This window comes from Lonchura striata, chromosome 5 (assembly GCF_050655825.1).
Source record: "Lonchura striata isolate lonStrDom1 chromosome 5, ASM5065582v1, whole genome shotgun sequence".
NCBI classification, from domain to species: Eukaryota; Metazoa; Chordata; class Aves; order Passeriformes; family Estrildidae; genus Lonchura; species Lonchura striata.
The window spans coordinates 66,750,688-66,771,407 of record NC_140707.1 but is presented as its reverse complement, the minus strand read 5'-3'; the positions used below and the strand labels follow the sequence as shown (position 1 = coordinate 66,771,407).

General features: G+C 39.9%; 1 protein-coding gene across 1 annotated transcript in view; it reads left to right on the top strand.

Moving 5' to 3' along the window:
- Nucleotides 1–20,720, top strand: part of BRF1 (BRF1 general transcription factor IIIB subunit) — a 171,110-nt gene that overhangs the window by 50,127 nt on the left and 100,263 nt on the right. The window contains exon 4 of the mRNA XM_021554502.3: nucleotides 17,957–17,988. Coding sequence (XP_021410177.1) covers nucleotides 17,957–17,988 — 32 coding nt within the window. The remainder of the gene's footprint in view (nucleotides 1–17,956; nucleotides 17,989–20,720) is intronic.

Below are 20,720 nucleotides of genomic sequence, written 5' to 3'. Positions count from 1 at the left end.
GGTCCTGCCAAGGGGAGACCTGATCATGCCCCATTAAATTCACTGATGAAATTCTCACCAGCTTTTGTGTAGAGAGGTGACCAACTTTTTTCCTTTCAGGATGTTGGTACACAGCAGGTGGCTCAAATTGTCAGCTTTTCCATAATGCAGCATTGAACAAACCATCTGCAGAGATGGAGAGGGGGACAGGGTCACAAGATGGCCTATCAAGATTACAGGTTTTGGCTGGTGTTGATAGCTTTGTTTTCCTCATTTAGGGGAAATTTTGAACAGTAGAGGTCCAAATAATACTCTTTTGAAATCTATCTGCAGAAATGCTTTATTGCTTTGCGGAGCAGAGTGTTTCAAGTCTCTCTCTGGGCAGTTTTTTCTCAAAGCACAGCACTGGAGTGGCCTCACCTCCAGTCCTGGCTGCAGTTTTGGGCACCACAATGTAAAAAAAGACATGAAGTTGTTAGAGTGTCCAAAGGAGAGCCGTGAGGATGGTGAACAGCTGTGAGGGAAGGCCACAGAGGGGCAGCTGAGGTCTTGGGGTCTTGGGGGTCATTCAGCCTGGAAAAGAGGAGGCTGAGGGGAGACCTCATTGCAGCCTAAATGGGGGAAGAGGAGGGGCAGACACTTTGTCTTTTCTGTGGTGGCAGTGACAGGACCCAAGGAAATGGCCTGAAGCTGTGTCAGGGGAGCTTTAGGTTGGATATCAGGAAAAGGTTCTTCACCCAGAGAGTGATTTGGAACAGCTCCTCAGGGAAGTGATCACAGCACAAAGCCTGACAGAGCTCAAGAAACATTTGGACAATGCTCTTGGACGTGTGGTGTGATTCTTCAGGTGTTCTGTGCAGGCTCCGGAGTTGGACTTAGATGATTCTTGTGGGTTCTTTTGAACTCAGGATATTCTATGACTGCTGAAACCCCTGTGGTCTACAGTCAGTAGAGCTGCTGCACCTACATTGTTTTAATTCTGGAGGTCCTTTGCCCTTGCCCATCATACCTTCCTGTGTTGGGACAAACAAAAATCACTGTTGCCTTTTGAAATGAAGGGGCAGGAATCTGTAGTAGGTTCACTGAAGCTTTAGTCACTGTGGGCTTGAATTGCATTTTGTATGGGTAGAAGTGTTTGGCAACCCTGTGCTCTGTCACCACGTCAGGCCTTGTGTAACCCAGAAATACAGCAGAAGCATCTGAGCCAGATTTTTAATGTGCAATACTGGTTTGTTATTGCATGCATAAAAATAATAATTAATGAAATGAATTGCATGGTCTGTCCTCTTAGTAATTAACTTCCAGTCTGGGGTGTCTGAATGGATGAGACGTTCTCATGGTAAAGGTGAAACAAGGAAAAAAGCAGGAGCAGAAGAAATACAAAGGCATCAGTAATTCTGGGGTAGAAATACAAGGGACAGCCCTCACTGGCAGCACTGGGAGGGAGTGAACTGAAAGGTGGTGGCAGGGGCATGGGGGATAACCACAGGAACAACGTCAGGATGAGTTCTGGGTGATGGATGATGGGAGGGAAATGTGATGGCAGGGAGGCCTCCTTCCAGGGAAATGAATACAAAGGAGGGATGATAAGGAAGGGATCACACCTCTGATGTCTCTGACCTTCAGCAATCCTTGCATGCTTGTGAAAATAAATATTTAACAATCTTCTTAAAGCTTGTTTAAAAGAGGAAATAATTAAGTTGGCTCTCTGCTTAATATGGTTTATCTCTGCATCTGAATTTTGGGGCTTGTGTCAGCAAAACCAGAATTATAACTGGGTGGTGTTTTGACCTGATGGGAGGTAATATGTTGCTAACACCAGCTGAATAAAAACAGTGGGGTACAGCTGGTTACTGTGCAGCTGTACATTCTTGCTTTTGTCAGAGGATATGCTGGATATGGTGTGGGATGAGGAGGAGATGCTTCCCCTTCCTTCCCTGCATGGCCATGCTCCTCTTAAGGGAAAAAAAAAAAGGAAAAAAAAAAAGAAAAAAAGCGTTACCTGATGCTTTGTTTAAAGAAATGCTGACAGCAAACATGGTCAATGATGGTTGATAGTTTTGATTTGGTCACTGAAAAATATTCCTGCTTGTAGCCATCACTAATATTTTATGCATTTTAATACTTTAAAAGTCAATTAGAAAATGAAATGCTTTCTTTCATTAAAATACAAGATTGTGTATTTGAATTTTAATGCAGTAAGAATGCTGCCTCAGAACACAAATGCATTTTATTAGATTAATTAAGATCAGTAATGCAAAATAGAGTGAACAAAAGTCAGTGTGTTGAGACCTATAAGCCCTTCTGTGCTTGCAATCTGCAAATATTTTAGCTTGAGGTTTTCTCAAATTGTGTCCACTTTCATCCTATTCTTAAGACTTATGCAGCTTTTTCTGTCTTGGCAGTTTTTGATGTCTTAAGAACAAAGTGAAGGTATATCAGAGAAACAATATTACCTGTCAGATTTGTTTTGTAAAAACAGGATTCATCCTCACACCTGACCTGGCCTTATATCTTGAGAGTGGTCTTGATAATGATTTCTTACATCCCAGTAAAGTATAAGCCTTTTAAAAATGGGTAAAGGTCTTTCTCAAAAGCTGTCTTTTTTCCTTCAGATGTTTGTCACTAGCATTTTGTTTGCATGATGTAATTTTCATATGTAAACCTCATACTGGAATTGCTCCTCAATGAAACATTTTTAGCATTTTGTAATTCATGCCAAGTGCAATGGAGAGCTGAGCCTTTTCTAACTTTTCCCTGTTTCATCTGCCTTTATGGCAGGTCCATGTCCTTCCTCGAAGGCAAAAGGAAATGTCTTTTCAGTTCAACTGCCAGACTGGCTCAGTATTGTTGTAAGTATGAATGATGTAATACTCAATCACATGGTGGTATGTCTGCTATTTTCCCCTCTTTGAGAAAGAGAATAATCTTTACATCTCTCCCAGATTCAAGAGTCTGGGAAAATAGCAGCCTTAAATGAGGCCCAAAAGAACCAAAATCTTGATTTCTTCCAGAGCTTTTCTTTTGAAGCCAGATGTTCCCCATGTCTTCTTTATTTTGACTTGCTAATTGGAAATAAGATGTTAAAGATAACGTGTGCTCTGAAGCTTGTGTATTGTGTATTTTAGTTAGATTTAATCCTTTAAACATTTGACAATAAAACATAAATTGCGGAGCTCTCATCTTTAGATCAGATGTAAGTGAATCATTTAAGTTTTCAACATCCTTCCAGTTTGGGAGAAACACAGTAGTCTCAGTGTTGTTTTGGCTGCATGTGTTAGTAAAGTGCTATGAGATTTGCTAATCAGTATTTTTTAAATTGAGATATATTGCTGTTTCTTCAATGAAGGAGCAGCTTGGCTCCCAAAAATAAAGTCTTATCTTATGCCTAGGCAGGGAGTAGAAATCCGAGTGCTCTTCACATTCCTTTTGTGTTGATATGCAAGGAGGAATAGTGAACAATGTATTTTTTGTTGTGATATATCATAATGGAAAGCAAATTTTGAAAGAGGGGAGATATACAGACTGAAAAAAAGAAACCTTTTAGTGTGGACAACAAGGCTATAATATTTTTAATATTGAGAGAAGACTGTGCGGTGTAAATGCATATTCAGCAACATGACATGTATTAACCGAAATAGAAAAGTCCTTATTGCATAAAAACCAGAACTCCAAACATTGCCTCTGTCTTATTGTCAGGAGAAATTCTCAGCTTATCTGTTTTACAGTATTTTTCCTTCTGCAACTGGTCTTTTAATCTTTCTATTGTGCCTGTAGTGGCCTTGCAGCTTCCAAGGGAAAACAAAGTTGGTTTTGTCATTTCAGGGGCTGTAATGTGTGGCACAACTCTAGGGCAAACAAGGAGCTGGTGTTTCAAATTAGACTGCAGAAAATTTGAGAGGTTACCTGAACCTGCTTGTTTCTGAGAAAGCACCTCTGTGCCCTCACTTTGCAAGGATTTTGCCCCATTCTAGTTCACTTGCATTAAAAATACTCTTTTTTTCTTTCCATAATGAACCCATGGGTTCAGAGTAATGCAGTTCTGCTTATTCATCTCTGAAGGCTGTAAGATTATAAATGCTTTTCTTTGACTCTCACTTTTGGACAAAAGAGCTGGGCTGTCTAAATTGAGACTAATTCTTTTGAAATTTGCCATTGAAGTCGCCAGTGCACCATCCTTGATCTCCGGGGAAATGAGGAAAGAAATGCAAAATAATTTTTAGTCATTACTGAGGAAGTCTTCTTTTAAAGAGCCATCAGGAGGTTGCAGCTGCTGCCTCTCACTTGGTACCTGGGATCAGAGAACATTCGATTTATATTTATCTAGAGTTCAAAGTTTGGTTTTCCCATGTGAGTGCTTTTAACTTCTGTCGAATTTAAGCTGAATTTTCTTTTCCATTTTAAAACTTCTGGTCCTTACAGGATCAATCTTCTAGACGATGCAGCAGCTGGATTGCATCTGTGCTTCTGTCTCTGAGGGACTCCCAGATCATTGCATTCTTGTCACATCTGGAGGACCCAGTACATTGCCAGTAATTATTTCCAGTGCATATTCAGATTATAGTTTTTCAGTGGAAAAATGCTTTTTGTCAATGTCCAGTTTAATATTTATTATCATTCACCTTGACTCTAAACTCTCCCTGTGGCAGAGGAAAGCAGCTCAGGTATTGATTGCTGCTGTTCTCATTCCTCAGACTTTGAATGGGTGGCTTCAGTGTCTCAGCTGTTTCTCACAGTCATTCAATGGTGAAACAAGAGAATGCTTCAGTCCTTGATTTCTGCTGATAATGTTGGCAGCCCTCCCAGCAGAGCTGTGAACTGGTCACTTTTCCTTCTGTTTCACTGGAGAATTTGGGAGCACCATCAGGAGCTGAGAACTTTGAGACGTAGTAACCACAACATGAGGGCAGCATCACATAAAGAAGCTTCAAAATGTAGCTTGACAGAATTGTTTCATTACAACACTCCTTCCTACTGACATGGTAGGATAAAAGACAATACAGTGTATTTCCCACTGTTTCTCCAGCACCCAGAGATGTGATACAGGGAAATGTTTGTATAGGTAATGTATCTAAAGGTGATGAAATATGTAGAAAAGCCTGTGCCCTATGCAGGATTGTGGAATCATTTAGATTAGAAGGGGCCTATGGAAGTAATTTCTCAATTCCCTGCTTACATGCTCAGTAGATTCCTGAAGCCCTGCTCTGGTTGAATGTTGATTGTTTTTAGCAATGGACGTGCCGTGTTCTCTCTGTGCTTTCCTACCGTCATGCCAAAGGGGTTTGTTTCCAAATATGTAAACAGATTTTTTCTTGCCACAGTTTGCTTCTGAGAAGAATTTGGCTCCTCTGTATCTTCTCATTAGGCAGAGAGTGTTAGGTGTCCCTTAAAGCCAGGCTGACAAGCCAGGCTCTCTCAGCTTTTCCTTGTAAATCATGTTCCATGCCCTCAGCCATGTCAGTGTCACTCTGGTGTTGCACTGGAGAACCCAGATCTGGCCAAGGCTCTCCAGGTGCAGCCTCACTGATAGTCAATAGAGGAGAATATCCACTTCCCTGGACTGCTGGCTGCACTTTTGCTAACACAACTCAGTACCTGTTTGGCCTTTCTCAGTGCAAGAGCCCAGTGCTGGCTGCTGCTCAGCTTTTCTGTGGGGACATGCAGCTCCTTTGTGCCAGCTGTTTTTTCCTGGGTCAACCCCAGCCTGTACTGTAGCAAAGGGTTACTCTGTCTTTGCATGGGAAGCTTTTTAGGAAGTTGGAAGACAGATGCAGCTCCTGTCAGCCCAGTTCTCCATCCTCCTAAGGTCCCTGTGAGTGCAGCCCCACCCTCTGCTGTAGGGCAGCTCTCAGCTCGGTGCCATCTGCCCGGGGTGGCTCTGCCTCCCTGTCCCACTGCTGGTGGAGACACCATTGGCCCCGAGGGATGCTTGCAGCAGCTGGCTGCTAATTGCACTTTGTACTATTAACCACAGCCCTCCAAACCTGGCAGTCCGGCCAGTTTAATGCTTGCCTAGGCCAGCAAGCCAGGCCATGATGTCTCAACAGCTTGGCTTTAAGAACATGGCAGACCAGGTGTTCAGCTTTGCTGGAGTCACAGTGAGCAGCTTCCATTGCAGTGCCAGTGTCCCTGAGCTGGTGTTCCTGGGGCCTTGGAGAACTGATGGGTAGGTGACACTGTGCACAGGGGTGCAGCTGAGCTGTGTCTCTGCACAGAGCAGGTTTTTTGGCTGGTGCTCTGCATGGAGAATTTCTCTTTGCTCAGAGTCTGGAGCTATCTGTCTTCTGATGGTCAACACAGCAGGTGCTCATTGATTTTAATTTCAGGTTTTTTTTAAAGTACTGGTGACTAAAACCTGTTCCAGGCTTGCACAAACCCCAGATTCACATCTGTAAGGGGAGTTAAAAGCTGAGAGAGGAGTCAGGGCCAAACACTGCCCATTCTGCTTTTGAAGCTGTTGCTGCTGTGCAATCTGAAACACAGGAATTGTGAGGTCAGGAGAAAGGCAAACAAATGGAATCTTTTGTAGGTGAATGGCCAATCTTTAGTAGATGAACTAGGTATACCTAGTTCAGCTTCTTTCTCTAAGGTTACTCCTGTGTGTTTCTTTTTTTACAAATGTATTTATTATATATTATTCTCTTGACCTAATGCATAAACAGTTGTGGCAGTAGTACTTTAATTGCAGTTTGCCTCCTGCCAGCTGAAGGTCGTCTTGGTGGAGGTGTAGAATTTATAGTGTTTTATGGAGAAGGTCAGTATTCTCATCTTCTGATTGGAGAAACAGAGGCACAGAAGGGAAGCAAAATTACTTGTTCATCAAGATATAGATATTTTTGTGTCCTTTGTGTATCTATACCTCTTACTGCTGCCTCTCATAATGTAGGAGCCCTGTTTTACATATTGCTTTCTATTTAAATATTCTAAGATGCTAGACTATACTTTTCCAAGTATATTGGCTAAATTCATTGGAATTTTTAGCTAAAATTACCAAGAGGAGCAAGTTCTGCACTAGCTCTGGTATCGCACTGAGCTTGTTAAGAAAATTCTAGGCTGAATTTATAAATCTCACTGGTGAGAAAAAAGTTATCATTTTTCTTGAAAGCTTTGCAAATATGACACAATCAGTGAGCAGCTGTAAACACGAGACTCACAATAGCATTCTCAGTTGTTCAGAGCAGAGCTGTATTTTAGGAACTTGCCATCAGCATGCTGGATAATGTTATTTGAAATCACACTGCTGGCTTACAATAAAACTGCTGCAAGACGCCGTGAAAGGCGTCTAAGGAGATCTTTCCCAGCATATCACTGGCAGTTTTTATTTTCCCAGAGGCAGATGATATGTACATCATTACTGGTTGTTTTTTTTTTTTTTTGCTTTCTCTCATGAAGAATTCCAGCCGCTGAGATAAGTTTACAGCTTCTTAAAAACTGATAATGACAGAGCAGTCTCTGTGCTGTAAGAGAGATGTGAGATAAGTTCTTGCCATGCTACAGCATCCAAAAGAAGATAATAAAAGGATAAAAGTTTAAAATGATACTTCAGGAAAACACCTTATTTTCCAGCTTGATTACACATATTTAATGAATGTTGTTAACTTTTAAGAATATCAGAAATACCATTTGCAAGTAAATTAACTTCAGTATGTTCACTAAATGATGCTGTGCAACATTGTCTTGAGATGCTTTGAGGGTTCCTGCCTAAGTGAAGGAAATATTGACAGTAATGCCAACAGAATTCCAGTATCTTTGACAAGTGAATTGCACCAGATTGCTTACTGAATACCCAAGTTTTCAGTAAGATATCAGTGTGGGTATTCTGACCCCTTCCTACCCTCTGTTCTCCCCACTCATCTTGCCCCGATAAAGAGTTTTCCTTTATCCTCAATGATCCCTTCATAAAGATGTTTAACCAATAACAAATGAGTTGACACTCGCTTTATCTTTTTTTTTAACACTGAAAATTGATATGCGTGCTTACAGTGATTTTAGAGCAAATTGGTACAAAATTGAATTAAATATTAAACTAAGAAAAGGATTTTGAAGTTATTGTAGGAGGTGCTTAGCTATGTGTGTTGGATAATAGAAGCATGAAAACTGGCCTGTCATGCTTGAAAGGAGGGACTGAATCTGTGATACCTCTTGCATCTCTTTATTGTAAGAAGTTCAGGATATCTCTTAGCTGTTAAACCCTTTTGCATGTTTTGCACAGGGGGGCAGCTTTCTTTGTTGATTTGCATAGAAAGGATGTAGCTTGGGTCTTTCAAAGGCAGGGAGCTGGTCTGAAAAAGAATTGTTGCCCATAAAGTTAGTCGCCTGCTGGGGTATTATAGCTGAAATACATTTGAAAGCCTATTTCTGTGACCTTCTGGGGAGACTCGGGAACCCCAGAGTCAAAATGTGTATTAGAGTTGTAAGATAATCAGGATATTTCAGAGCATTTTACCAGGGAAGGGGAAACTGTTATCTTCATTACAAAAACATTATAAAGGATGGAATGTTTTTGTCGCGCAGTGGCAAAAATGGAAACAGAAATCCAGAGTCCTGAGGCACAGCCAAGAGTCCCTCTGGGTTATGCCTTTCAATTCCTTGGGAAAGATAGATTCCCAAAGGGAAGCATTTGTTTCCCATCCTTTTGTGTAGATAAAATACAAAGTGTATCAAATGCCTGTGACTGCATTTTCCCTGCTTAATAGATCACCTCAAAGATTTATTCTTGTCATTTAATTCTCTGAAAAGTTAGCTGCCTTTAAAATCTCAGATATGCAAACTCCTCCCTCTACCTGCTCTATTATGCTCGTTCAAGGACCAAATTTAATCTTGTTCTAGAGACAACCTTTTGAGACATAAATTTGTTTTAACTTTAAAATCCAGTATATTAGGTCCCTAAAGAGAATGTGTCATGTTGAGAATTGTATTCATTTCAAGGTATGATGCATCACTTTTCCCTAGCCCTGAAAGGTATTTTAAATTGGTATTTGGTATTTTGAAAGTTAGAAAAGCTGTTGCAGTTATTTTTGGGTTTTTTTAGTTCTTATTGAGCTCTGCTCAGTTGGGCTGAACAGAAAGTGTCAGTGAAAGTATCTTCTTACCCTGCCAGTGACAGTTAAAGGCAATCTCTCACTTGTGCATTGCTGGGAAGTAGAAGTGAAGACGTGTTTGCATATTGCATCTTGTCCACAGGTTGGTAATTTCAGATGTGTTAATTCGGTGCTTCTGTCTGTTATCATATCCCAAGATACCTGGGTAGCTGTCCAAGGAGGTAATTTGAGTTTTCTCCTCTCCTATTGCCCAATAAACCTCCCTTGAACACTCCTCCAGTGGTGCTCTAAAGAGCAAGATGCATTATTATATAATTGGGTGAAATGCTTTATTAGTAACTCATTTGGGATATGCTGCTATTTATGAACCATAAGGCAACTCTGTAATAAAAGCCAAATTCAGCATACCTCAGTGCTGTTATGACTTACGTCGTTTTCTGCTACAGTGAGCACGCAGGAATCTTTTTTTAGGTTTAGTGTAGGCATTCCTTAAGTTGAAAGCATGGGCTGAGGAATTTTCAACCCACCAATGCAGTGCATCAGTTCAGCTTCATGTATTTGTATTCATTTTATTGATAATGCCTAAACCAGGAGGAGTTTTGAACTTTGCTTTGAGGAGTTCAGCCACTGTAAACGTGGGCTGTTCTCCTGACTTCCAAGACTGCTGATGAGCTTGTCCTGAGAGCCCAGTTTTCAGCTCCATACTGACAGGTGATTGGGGAGGTTGCTAGGAGTTACTGTAATGCCTTTAATCAAACTTTTTGATTACTGCAAGAATAGTAATTAACAGTTTGGCAGCATCTGTGGAAGCATTGCTCCACCTGTGCCCCAAGAGAGAGCCAGCCATCCATGGAGCCATGACACCTGACATTTCCCAGTGGAGTGCTGTGGGTGTGAGGGAGGGTGAGAACACAGAGCTCTTCCACCTGCCCAGGTGAGGTTTCCTGATCAGCAGGAATACACCATTAGGGAGAAAAGGTATTTCTGTAGTGCCCACTTGCAGAGCACAAGGGCTCCCTTTGGTGCAGTTCAGGTAATGAAAGGTTTCTGCAGGTGTGTGCCTGTGGGCATCTGATAAAGAAGGGTTTGTCATTGTGTTATGTGATACATGCAGAGATGGTTCTCTAAAGGCCTTTGAGAGTGGGAAATTTAACACATCCCATTGTTGTACTTCCCACCAAAGGCCATTAAGGAGCCACCAGCCTTGGGAGGGTAAGGATGCAATTTATTCCTTTTGAAGCTGTATTTTCTCTTAAAACTATGCCTCTAGTATCAGAATTTTTTTCTGCTAAATGAGTGGCAGTATTTTATGTGTATGATATTAGATCATGCCTATGCCTGGATAAATCAAGTCCACTGATCCTGGCAGAAAAGCAGCATCTGAGTTTGTGTGCATGTCCCAGTGTAGGGACAACAGCTGCCATGCTCCCATCCCAGCAAAAGTCTGCTGAGATAATTCACCCAGGAGCACTTAATACCAGTGCATTTGCCTCAGTGTGGGTATGAAAGCTAAGATGTAACACTTGGCTTCTGGCATGGGAAATGTAAAACATTCTGTGTCCATAGGATTTGGTTTTACTCTGATTTAATTGAGCACTGTAATGCTACTATTTTTAAGAAGGTGAGTGCTTACTGGGGATAAAACCAGAGTGGTACTGTGACAACTCTCACAGAGGAACTGTGTTTGTACTTAAAACAAGGGAGGTGTTATCAGTTTTATAACATTTTGGGTTGCTATAAAGCAGTTACTGCTTTTTTACTTGTTTTTTCTCCTTACTTGTTTTAAGGCTTCTCTTTCAGATAAGGTAGGTCTTTGTATTTTGGAACAAGCTAGGAAAAACTGTGCAAACTTTAAAGAGAAATTCGAGAAGGCAGGATGGGTGATGGAGAGATTGTCTCAGGCTCTAGTTTTAGAGAATGTGTTAAGCCACTGTGAGCTGGCACAGCCTCAGAAAGAAGTTATCTTGCTTTGGCCTTGCTTTCTCAGTCCTCCCTCACTCCATCCCCTGCCTTCTATCAGCCAGGTGTTTATGCAGTTGCATGTGAACTGGAGAGTTAATCCAGCTGAAAAGAGGCAAAAAGACAAGACTTAATTTCCGACAGTTCCTTTGGCTGGTTTGCCATGTTGCTGCACAAATAGTAGCCATGGGGAGGGGGTGGTAGTGAACTGCAATCAAGCTAGTTATGGCAGATTTTTTTTTCCCATATTTTTACATATTTCCAAACTCTTGCATTTGGAGTTTTCTGAAAAAGCAGAGTGTCAGGCTCACGACTCTGCTGGTTTTCCTCTGCCACCTCTGAGCAGGCAGTGAGTTTCCTCTGCTGCTTCTTTTGGCCAGCTGCTTCACGTTTCCAAACGTGTGCATTGTTGCTGTGCTGAATACTTGAGAGACATCTCAGAATAGTTCTTCTAAGTCTGCACCTCTGACTTCTTTAGAACTTTTCTTTCACTGTTGGTACAAGAGTCATAACCTTTATAGACTTTGTACACACAAAAAAGAGAGAGAACTGAACTCCTTTACATTTATTAAATCTTTACTATCAATGTCCTTCTTCCCAGCTTCTTTGTAAAAGTCCACTTTATTATCAAATTGTCACTCTGTGTAGATTTTTGGAACGTGCACTTTCATACCTGCTTGTGTTTTCTGCAATGATTTTACAGTTTATTCTGCTTTCTTCTTCCCCTTGCAGCTTGAGCTTTGCTCCTTTCCTGCTGCCTCTCTCCCATTCTCATCTGCCAGCCCTGCTCTTCAAGTTCTTCCTTAAACCTTGCTTCTCCTAGCAACCTCTCTTGTTTTCCCTCACCAGTGCTTGTTCAATTTACTGTTCAGGGGATGGGGTCTCTCTTTCTTGTTTGGAGACTTTTTGTTGTTTGAATTCAGCCAACTGTTATTTATACACGGCCACATCATTCAAGTTGAAGATTAACCTCATGTCTCTCAGAACTTTTAAATTAATATTTACATTTTCATTCTATGCCTGAATTTTCTTTTCCCTAAGCAAATATACTAACTAGATTATCTTTCAGGGGCTTAGTATGGATATCCTTTGCATATTTTAGCCCTTTGATACCCTTATAATTGCAAGTTGACTGTATAAGCATTCTGTGACAAGAAATGTATTTTTTACTTTTTTTTTCTGTTGTGTTGCACTGTGCTATAAATTTATATGTGGCTATTAAAAATTTACACGTGACTGTGTAAATACTTGGCACTACCCCACAAAGCAGGTTTTTTACTTGAAAGTCAGTAACACTGGGAGCACAACTTAGCCCCAATGTCCTTTGAAGGCCACGTTCTCCAAGGGCAGCATTTTCAGAAGTGCTGAATGCTCCCTGCATATTGAGCCAGCCTGGGTGCTTTGGAAAATGTTCCTCTAAATGGCAATGACTCTGAAGACAATTTTTGAGAAAAGCTGCAGCATTAGTTTAGGAAAGAGTGAACTGTGTGTGTGGGGGAGTCTGAAGGCTGATGTAGCTCCCAGGCCTTGGATCCTCCTGTCTGCAGCAGCTGCTGGAGAGGCAGGTGGGGAGAGCTGGTGTCAAAGGCTGCTCAGGACTTAGGTGAGCCAGAAAGCCCCACTTGTGACCCTCCCAGTTAAAGCCACGGGGTCAGGCAGGCTGAATGCAGCCCCAAATGCCTGTCTGCTCTTTGCCTGGTGCTGGCACCGTGCTGGATTTGCTGAATTACTGCTGCTGACTTTGCCTTGGCTGGGAAGGCAGTGAGGCTGCACGTGCTGGAAGAGAACTGCTGCAGAAGCATCCTGATAGACGTGGGGAAGGAGTGTGGCACTGCTTTTTGTTTTCAATTTGGGGATTTTGGAATTTAGAGCAATACACTTTTATGAAGCACAGTCGTACAGCTGTGTGCAAAGAAGAGAAAAAAACCCGCAGACCAAAATGCAGTTCTTTTTTTATCATGCATTAATCTACACATAAATAAAGATTGCTTTTTATAAAAATGGCATTTGTGCTTAGCAGTTTCATTTGTTAAGTGCTGTTTTTATTTGTGTATTCGAGTGCAGTCTGTGCTATGTGGACTTCTTTGCAGAGGCAAAATTGGAGACTGAAGAAATTTTGGAAGCTGGCTCTGTGGGAACTCAGCCTTGAGGCAAAACTTTCATTAGAGTTGTCAGAAATGAGTTTTCTACAAAAGAATTGAGTTTGGGTATTACTTTCTAATTGTTTTAGTTGAGTATCATTGGAAAGAGAAATGTTTACTTTAAACAATTAGCATTGTCAGTCATTCTCAATTAATAGCTAATTAAAATGGTGAAAGTTTGAAAAGCAGCAGAGGTATAGTCATGATAAGTTACAATCAGAAATCATATGGTATATGAAATTATGGAAGGGGAAGGTTGTGAATTGGGTGTTGATCTGAAAGTCTGGAAACTGGGTTCTGGGCCAGACAAATGCTGTCACTCGTTTTTCACCCTGGTATCACCCCACTTCCGTGTTCAGCCTCCCTTTAGTCTTTTTTCCACGTGTTTATTAAAGAAATTCCCATTTGTTATATAGTTTATTCAGAACCCTGACATTGCGAATAATTATTTTCATTAAGGACTTGAGAAAATTTGTTCTAATTTTTTTTTTTCTTTTCAGACACATTTTCTATTAGGCTTTGCTTTTTTATTTGCAACCAGCTGAATTGCTACTGTTGAGTACAGAAAGTGATGTATAGCTCAATATTATGTTTAAATATTTTATATGTTTAATGGATCTGGTTTTAGTTTTTGTGAGAAACAGAAAGCATTTTAGCTTAAACTGAATAAAGGTGACACTTCATTACAGTCAGCAGGACTTTTATGGATGTCAGATTTTTCCTGAGTGGCTTGCAGCCACAGTTCCTTGACACCAGTCCTCCTTCTATGGTATGGCTGCTTTTGTAGTAAGCTTGTAAAAATAAGTAAAAAATAGTCCGAGGGTAACTTTAAAAACTAAGTAAATAACTAAAATAAATGCTAGACCCTTTGTTTTCTCCGTGATTCTTAATACAGGCCTGTGTCTCCCAAATACGACATGCTACCCAGTGGAAGAATTTTGAAACATGAAATAATCTGAAGATTTCCTTATTATTGTAGATTGTCAGACACTAAAGATTTTAATTTTTATAAGAATTCTTTAGGAGAGGTAACAACTGCATTGTAAATTATAGCTCTTATTTTAACAGTGTCTAGCACAATTTAATCTTGCAAATGGCAGATTTGCGTCCTGCTAGTTGTTATTATTAAAAATCAGGGGGATTTTGCTGCACAAGTACTTTAGGATTGCTGGAATATGTAAAATGTCGGTCTCTCTGAAGTACAAATGCATGCTTGTTTTGGTATTTTGGGTTTTAGTTTTCCAGTTCTATTCATTTCTTCATGAACTTTTGTTTCCTCTGGTGCTGAGAATGAGATCATTACTGCTGTGAATCATGAAGTTCTCATATTATCCACATTATAAAGGCAGAAAAGGAACATTTTGGCCACTCGATCTGACCTTTTGCATCATGTTGGCCAAAGGATTCCCTTGAATTTAATTTTTTGAAATAATGCCTTTAGACTTATCTAGACATATCTTAGACATTTAGGCATTTCTAGTGATGGACAGACAGACAATGAAACAGTTTGGTGAAACTTAGTTAAACAATTAATAGCAAAGGAAAAGCAGTTTAAAATGCTAATTTTAAAAAAAATAAATGGCTTTTTTTTGCCATTTATTTTTTTTTAACTTGGGCTCATTTATAACCTAAGTCCCCTTGTACTGTGTTATTTGCATGGGTCTATCTACAGTACCAGTAGCTTTCCATCCCTTCAGGAGCTTTTCCATGTGGCTAGCAGTCTCCATATGTAAAGCGATCATTGTTTTCTTCCAGCCTCAAAGAAAACATTTCTCTTATGATTGTATAATTTTTGAATACATATTAAGTATTATCTGCTGTTTTCAGCTGTTGTTGCATGTTCTCCTGGACTGTTCCAGCTCTGAAAAGGAGTTTGGAAACAACAGCTTGTTTTTACAACCACTTCCTGCTGATAATCGTGCCCACAATGTTCATAGTAAAGGCCAACCCAGTGCTACTGCATGACTCAAGTTTCCCTTTTTGCTTTGCTGTAGTAGCTACACATCTAATCAGGGAGAGGGATTGCTGGAGGCTGCCTTAAATGAAATCCAGAAGCACCACGTTTTTACTGTGACCTTTGCTTACAATTTCTCTGGACATTTGCACCACCTTCTCTAAGGAGCAAGGGAACTATATGTTAAAGCATCTATAGCGTAGCTCTGAATTGAATCAGAGTTACCTGAATCCTGTTGTGAATTTCCCAATCCTTAGCTCTGACCTTGTGTCATTATAAATGCATAAAAAGGTGGGGTTGTTTTCATTGCAGTAATAAAGCCTAAGTGTTTGTATTGTGTTAGTAAGTTTAGATTTTCCACCAAACTGTGTTCAACAGTTTGAGGAGGTTGAAGCATACTCTGGGTATGCAGATTTCATGAAAAAACTATAACTGAAATGCCTGGGTTAGGAAAGCACCTTTCTGGCTCACCTAAAATCTGCATTAGCATTTGGCACTGATTTTTCCTCCCGACTCCTTTTCTGTCTCCAGTGGTATCAGCCAGGCTCTAGGACCACTCAGTTATTCCCTGTGGTGCCTCAATAACCTATGAGATGTTTCTTTTGGTGTTTCAGGGGTTTTTTCCCTCCTAAATTGTGGTGAGATCTATCAGATACGAGTGATAATTTTGCTTTGTCTCACTAAGGACAGTATCTCAGGGTGGGCATAGAATAATCAGGCACTTCGAGTCAATAATGAACTGGGAACATTTTCAGACTTAGAATATTTCTTGAGCAGAAAATTGGCATAGTGATTTCTTCCTAGATCTGTTTGATGAGCTGACAATTACTATGGTTCCTTGGCAATTGCATTGCTAACGTCTTTCCATTTTCTCTTTTTTCACTTTTACAAGAAATTTGCACTGAATTCAGTATTGCTCTGTGTAGATTTCTAAGCTGTGTATTTTACAGATGGTTTTTGTTAGCAGTTTCCTTACTGTGTTAAAATTTCAGATTACTGTCATGTCTTGCATAATACTACCTATAATGGATTTCTGATTTTGTTTTTCAGAGCCATATTGAATTTTCAGCTGATTAACTACCCAGATATGCTGTGGTTTTTAATGTGGAAATTAATTTTCACCAAATAATATTAACATAAAATATTAAATTTTGTAACAAATTTGGAGTACATTCATACAATTTTGAATGCAAACTGAAGGTAGAAATACTCAAGGTTAAAAGTTCTTAGCAAGGAAAATGCTTATGTATAAACTGATTACGTTATCTGAATTACTCTCCTTGCACAGCTGATAATGTTTAGGTGAAATGTGCACTGTATTACTCTGGCTTACTTGAAGAACATTCACTAATTCTTATGTTACCACAGCATGCACCCAAGTACATTGGTGTCCCTGCATTGTATTTAATGCTGGATTTCTTAGCACGTTGCTACATACAAAAACTCATACACAGCCCTGCATACATGTTTTCTTTGCATGCTTCACTCTCTCCCCTTCTCTCACATTTCACCTTGACACTCCTTTTAATAATAAAACCCTTTTACAACATGTGAGCCACACCTGAGTAGCTGATAGGACATCACATCCTGCATGTGCTCATTAACAGCAGCAAAAGGGCTACCTTTGCACCGTGGGCTTTATGGTGCTTTCTTTTATTTTTTCCTTCTCTATTTTGGATACTGTTTAGACAATGCACTATAAGTGTGCTTGCTTTCAGTTAAATCTAATGGAAACTTGTAGTGGTTTGGCTTGTTTTTAACTATTATGTTTTTCAAGTGTGCCTGTAATGACTAGATGGTGACCTAATGTTTTGCAGCAGCACAGGATATCATGAAGGGAGCATAAACTGAAAGGTAACAACTGATTTGCTGGGCTGGAGAAGGGAGCAGCCAAAGCAGCTTTCCCTTCCCAGCTCTTTGACATGTCCTCATAGAAGAAAACAAAATAAACTTATTTCATTTTTCTTAGTTTGCTCTTACATCTGTGTTTCTGGGCTCCTAGGCTGGCATAGGAGACTGAGGTGCTTTAGAATATAAAGTGTAATAAGGGTGTTCTATCTTGATGTTATTACTGTTTTTAGTTATCACAGAATAATAGAATGGCCTGAGTTGGAAGGGACCTTTAAGGTTCCACCCCCTGCCTCATGCAGGGACACCTTCCACTAGTCCAGGTTGCTCCAAGCCCCATCCAGCCTGGCCTTGAACACATCTAGGGATGGAGCATCCACAGCTTCTCTGGGCAGCCTGTGCCAGGGCCTCAGCACCCTCGCACTAACAAATTCCTTCCCAATATCCAATCTAACCCTACTCTCAGTTTGAAGCCATTCCCCCTTGTCCTGTCAGCTCTTCTCCATCTTTCTTGTAGGCTCCCTTCAGATACCAGAAGGTCATCCCAAAGCCTTCTTTCTTCCAGGTTGAATAATCCAAATTATTTCAGCCTTTCCTCATAGCAGAGCTGCTCCATCCCTCTGATCATCTTGGTGGCCTCCCCTGAACTCTCTCCAGCAGTTCAGTGTCCTTCCTGTGCTGGGATCCCAGCGCTGGAGATGGGGCTGAGCAGAGCAGAGGACCCCCTTACAACTGGGTATTAGGCTGCAGGATGTGGTGAGTGTTGTAGTCACACAAGTTGTTGGCTTGTTCTTTGAGATCATCACTTAACTAGAGCAGTAAATTCAGCAGGTTCTGGCAGGGTGTCATGGGCAGCTGAACAATTAACTGGATGTTGGCTGTTAGCATAAGTGTGAGTTGACCTAACCCATATTTGGTTTCTTTGGCAGTTAACCTGGGTTTATTTCTTCCCTTTCTTTGGCTTGCTAGTGAAATGAAATTAAGAATTACTATCACATTCAAGAAGCATGTATATTCCTTAACTTCTTTCACAGACATGTTACTTGACCTCAGTGACCTTCTTCAGGTATTGTACCCTTTTTTAATTTCACTTTTTTTTTTTAATTGTTAAAGTTTAAGATGGTTTTGTTTTTCTCTAAAAATTCTGAGTGGAAAATCACTGGGTTTGGAAATCTGAGTAATTTTTCAGTAAAATTAAATGTCAATTGTTTTTTTTTTTGCTTTTAATGCTGCAAACAATGTAGCAAGAGTTAGTATGATTCTTTCATCAGGATTCAGAGTCACTGCAGTGGCACAGGGTCAGATGTTGCATATTTTTAAAACAGCAGTTGTTGACGACAGAAATAACCTTTTTGGTGGGTAATGCTGTGTAAATGTATTTGTGCACTTCAGAACTGTGTTTTATAAAATGTATTTTGAGAGAAATATGAATTTGCTCTGTCTGTGGAAATAGAAAGCTCTACTGACATATGTTGTCTTACCCTCATTCTCTCTGTTACAACTGTTTTACATACAATGCGAGTAGGTTACTTGCATCTATTTTTGTCCTCCCAGCTGTCTTGGTAAATGGCATCCCTCTGAAGACTATTTATTGCTTGAAGCAATCTGCTGGAATTGCAATAATCAAATGCATCTTTAATTCTGAAATTTAGTAACTTTCTTCTCTTCTAAACTCCGATTGAATTATTTTGATTGCTCACGACCAAACAGTACATGTGTAGAATGGAAGGTTTGTTTCCTTCTAAACACAGGTAATTTTTCATGGTGATGGTTTTGAAAGAGAATGATCACAGTAATATGAAGAACAGTCACAATGTGAACTAGAAGAAGAGGTATTATATCTGTAAGAAGAAAAGGAAAAGATGTATTGTCAGCAGAAACAGAAAGATTGAATGATTTATCTTTTCCCCTCTGTGCATTCCAGCCAGAAAAGATTCTGATATGGGACTTAGGAGGACCAAAAGGTTAAAGAGGGGTAACTGAGGAGATGGGAGAGACAGAAATAGATGAGTAGTAGGGAAGTAATCAACCCCCCTGAAAGAGGAAAACCCAAGATTTCAGTATCTTGATTTGCATTTAACTATGTCTTCTGATGAGCTCTACTTTATGGCTTCTTTAAGGTGAATCTGAGCAAACAGGAATGTTGAATGTTATTGTTAACTCTGCCTATCCAGAAGGTCCTGTTTGAGAATACATAAATAAGTTTTTCAGGTTCCAGCTTGATGTTTTTTTCCTCCCCAGGTCTGTTAAAAAAAAAATCAAACTAACCCCCACAAACAAAACCACAAACCAAACAGAAAACCACAACTACAAACCGAGCCAAAAAAAAAAAAAAAACCACCAAAAAAACCCACCCAAGCAAAACATTTGTGGCCCAGGCAGTAAATTTCAGTACATTCTGCTTTAGAAAAGTCTTTGCCCACAAACCCTAAAATATAATTAGTTTGCTAAAAATAGTTCATTAGATGATACTATTTTACTTTGAAGTGCCTCTTTTTTTCAAGGACTACTCTCCCATCCTGAAGTTGGGATATAAATATTCTTAAGGAAGAAGAGGTGAGAGCAGTAGTAGTAGTAGTAGTGGTGGCTGTGGTATTATATTTCCAAATTATTTAAATTGTTCATACTCATCTGTACAAAATTTGCCATAGTGGTCCAGGTAACTGTTTTTCTAGGTGAGATAAGAAAGGTATTGATTTTATATCACCAAAAATTCACATCTGAAGTCTAAAAAATGAGCTACTACTGACCTGACCAACTCTTGCTTAGAAACTAATGGTGAATGTTGAGATTTTTCTTCAGAATGTTCCTGATGCAGCTCAGTTGCAGTGGGAAGTGAGGGACCTGCAGGGCTCTTTGTCAGGAATTTTTTAAGAAAGTCACCACATGAAACACCATTGTAGAGTCTCTTCATGGAGGCCACTGGCTGAATTACTGACCACCCTGAAATAGGTTTGAGTGCATTTTTTTCAGTTTAAAATATCATAGAATCATTAAGGGTGGAAAAGACCTCCAAGATCACAAAATCCAGCCATCTACCACCACCATGTCCACCATTTAACCAAATCCTGAATATGCTGTTACCTGCAACTCAGTATTTATTTAATGGCATAACTTATATTCTTTCTCTCTTGCTGCTCTGTTTAGGAAAAAAGCGGTAGAGGAAATCCTAAGAATGCCCTCCTAGGCTATGGTTTTTACTTGTTGTACAACTGCTCTTCCTGCCTTTCTTGAATTGTTTTGGGACTTAAAAATATTTTAAAAAATAAAAAAGTTGTCCCCCACAGTGTAATGTGCTTTTAGGATAGTATTATGCTGCTAAAACTTATCAATAGAGGAGACTAATTTTTACTGTTAATGGCAGTCTGTTTAAAAAGTTGTATCAGTTTTCCTCTTGTGCTGGTGACTGAGATGTGGGAGTTTGTCTTGTTCCTCTGGGGAACTGCTGCATTTTCATAATTATTTTTGGAGCTTCAAAATTGTTGCCATCTTGAGAAAAGACAAAAAGTCTTTTTTTTTTTTTTTTTTTTTTTTAATTGGAAAGGCAATTTTCTTGATGTTTTATCTTCCTATAAAATATATCTTACATCTTGGAAATCTCCTGGTGAAAGTGTTGTTGGATCCAGAATGCCTCTGATACATTTGGACCTCAAAGCATGATCTGAAATGAACTGAGAATGTCCAGGGCACTGCTACAAATCAGGCGCCTTCCTTGTGCCGAGCAGTCGTGCTGCTTGTTGATTGAGTTGGAAGGACAGGGAAAGTACTTGCTTATATTTTCAGATCCTGCATTTTACT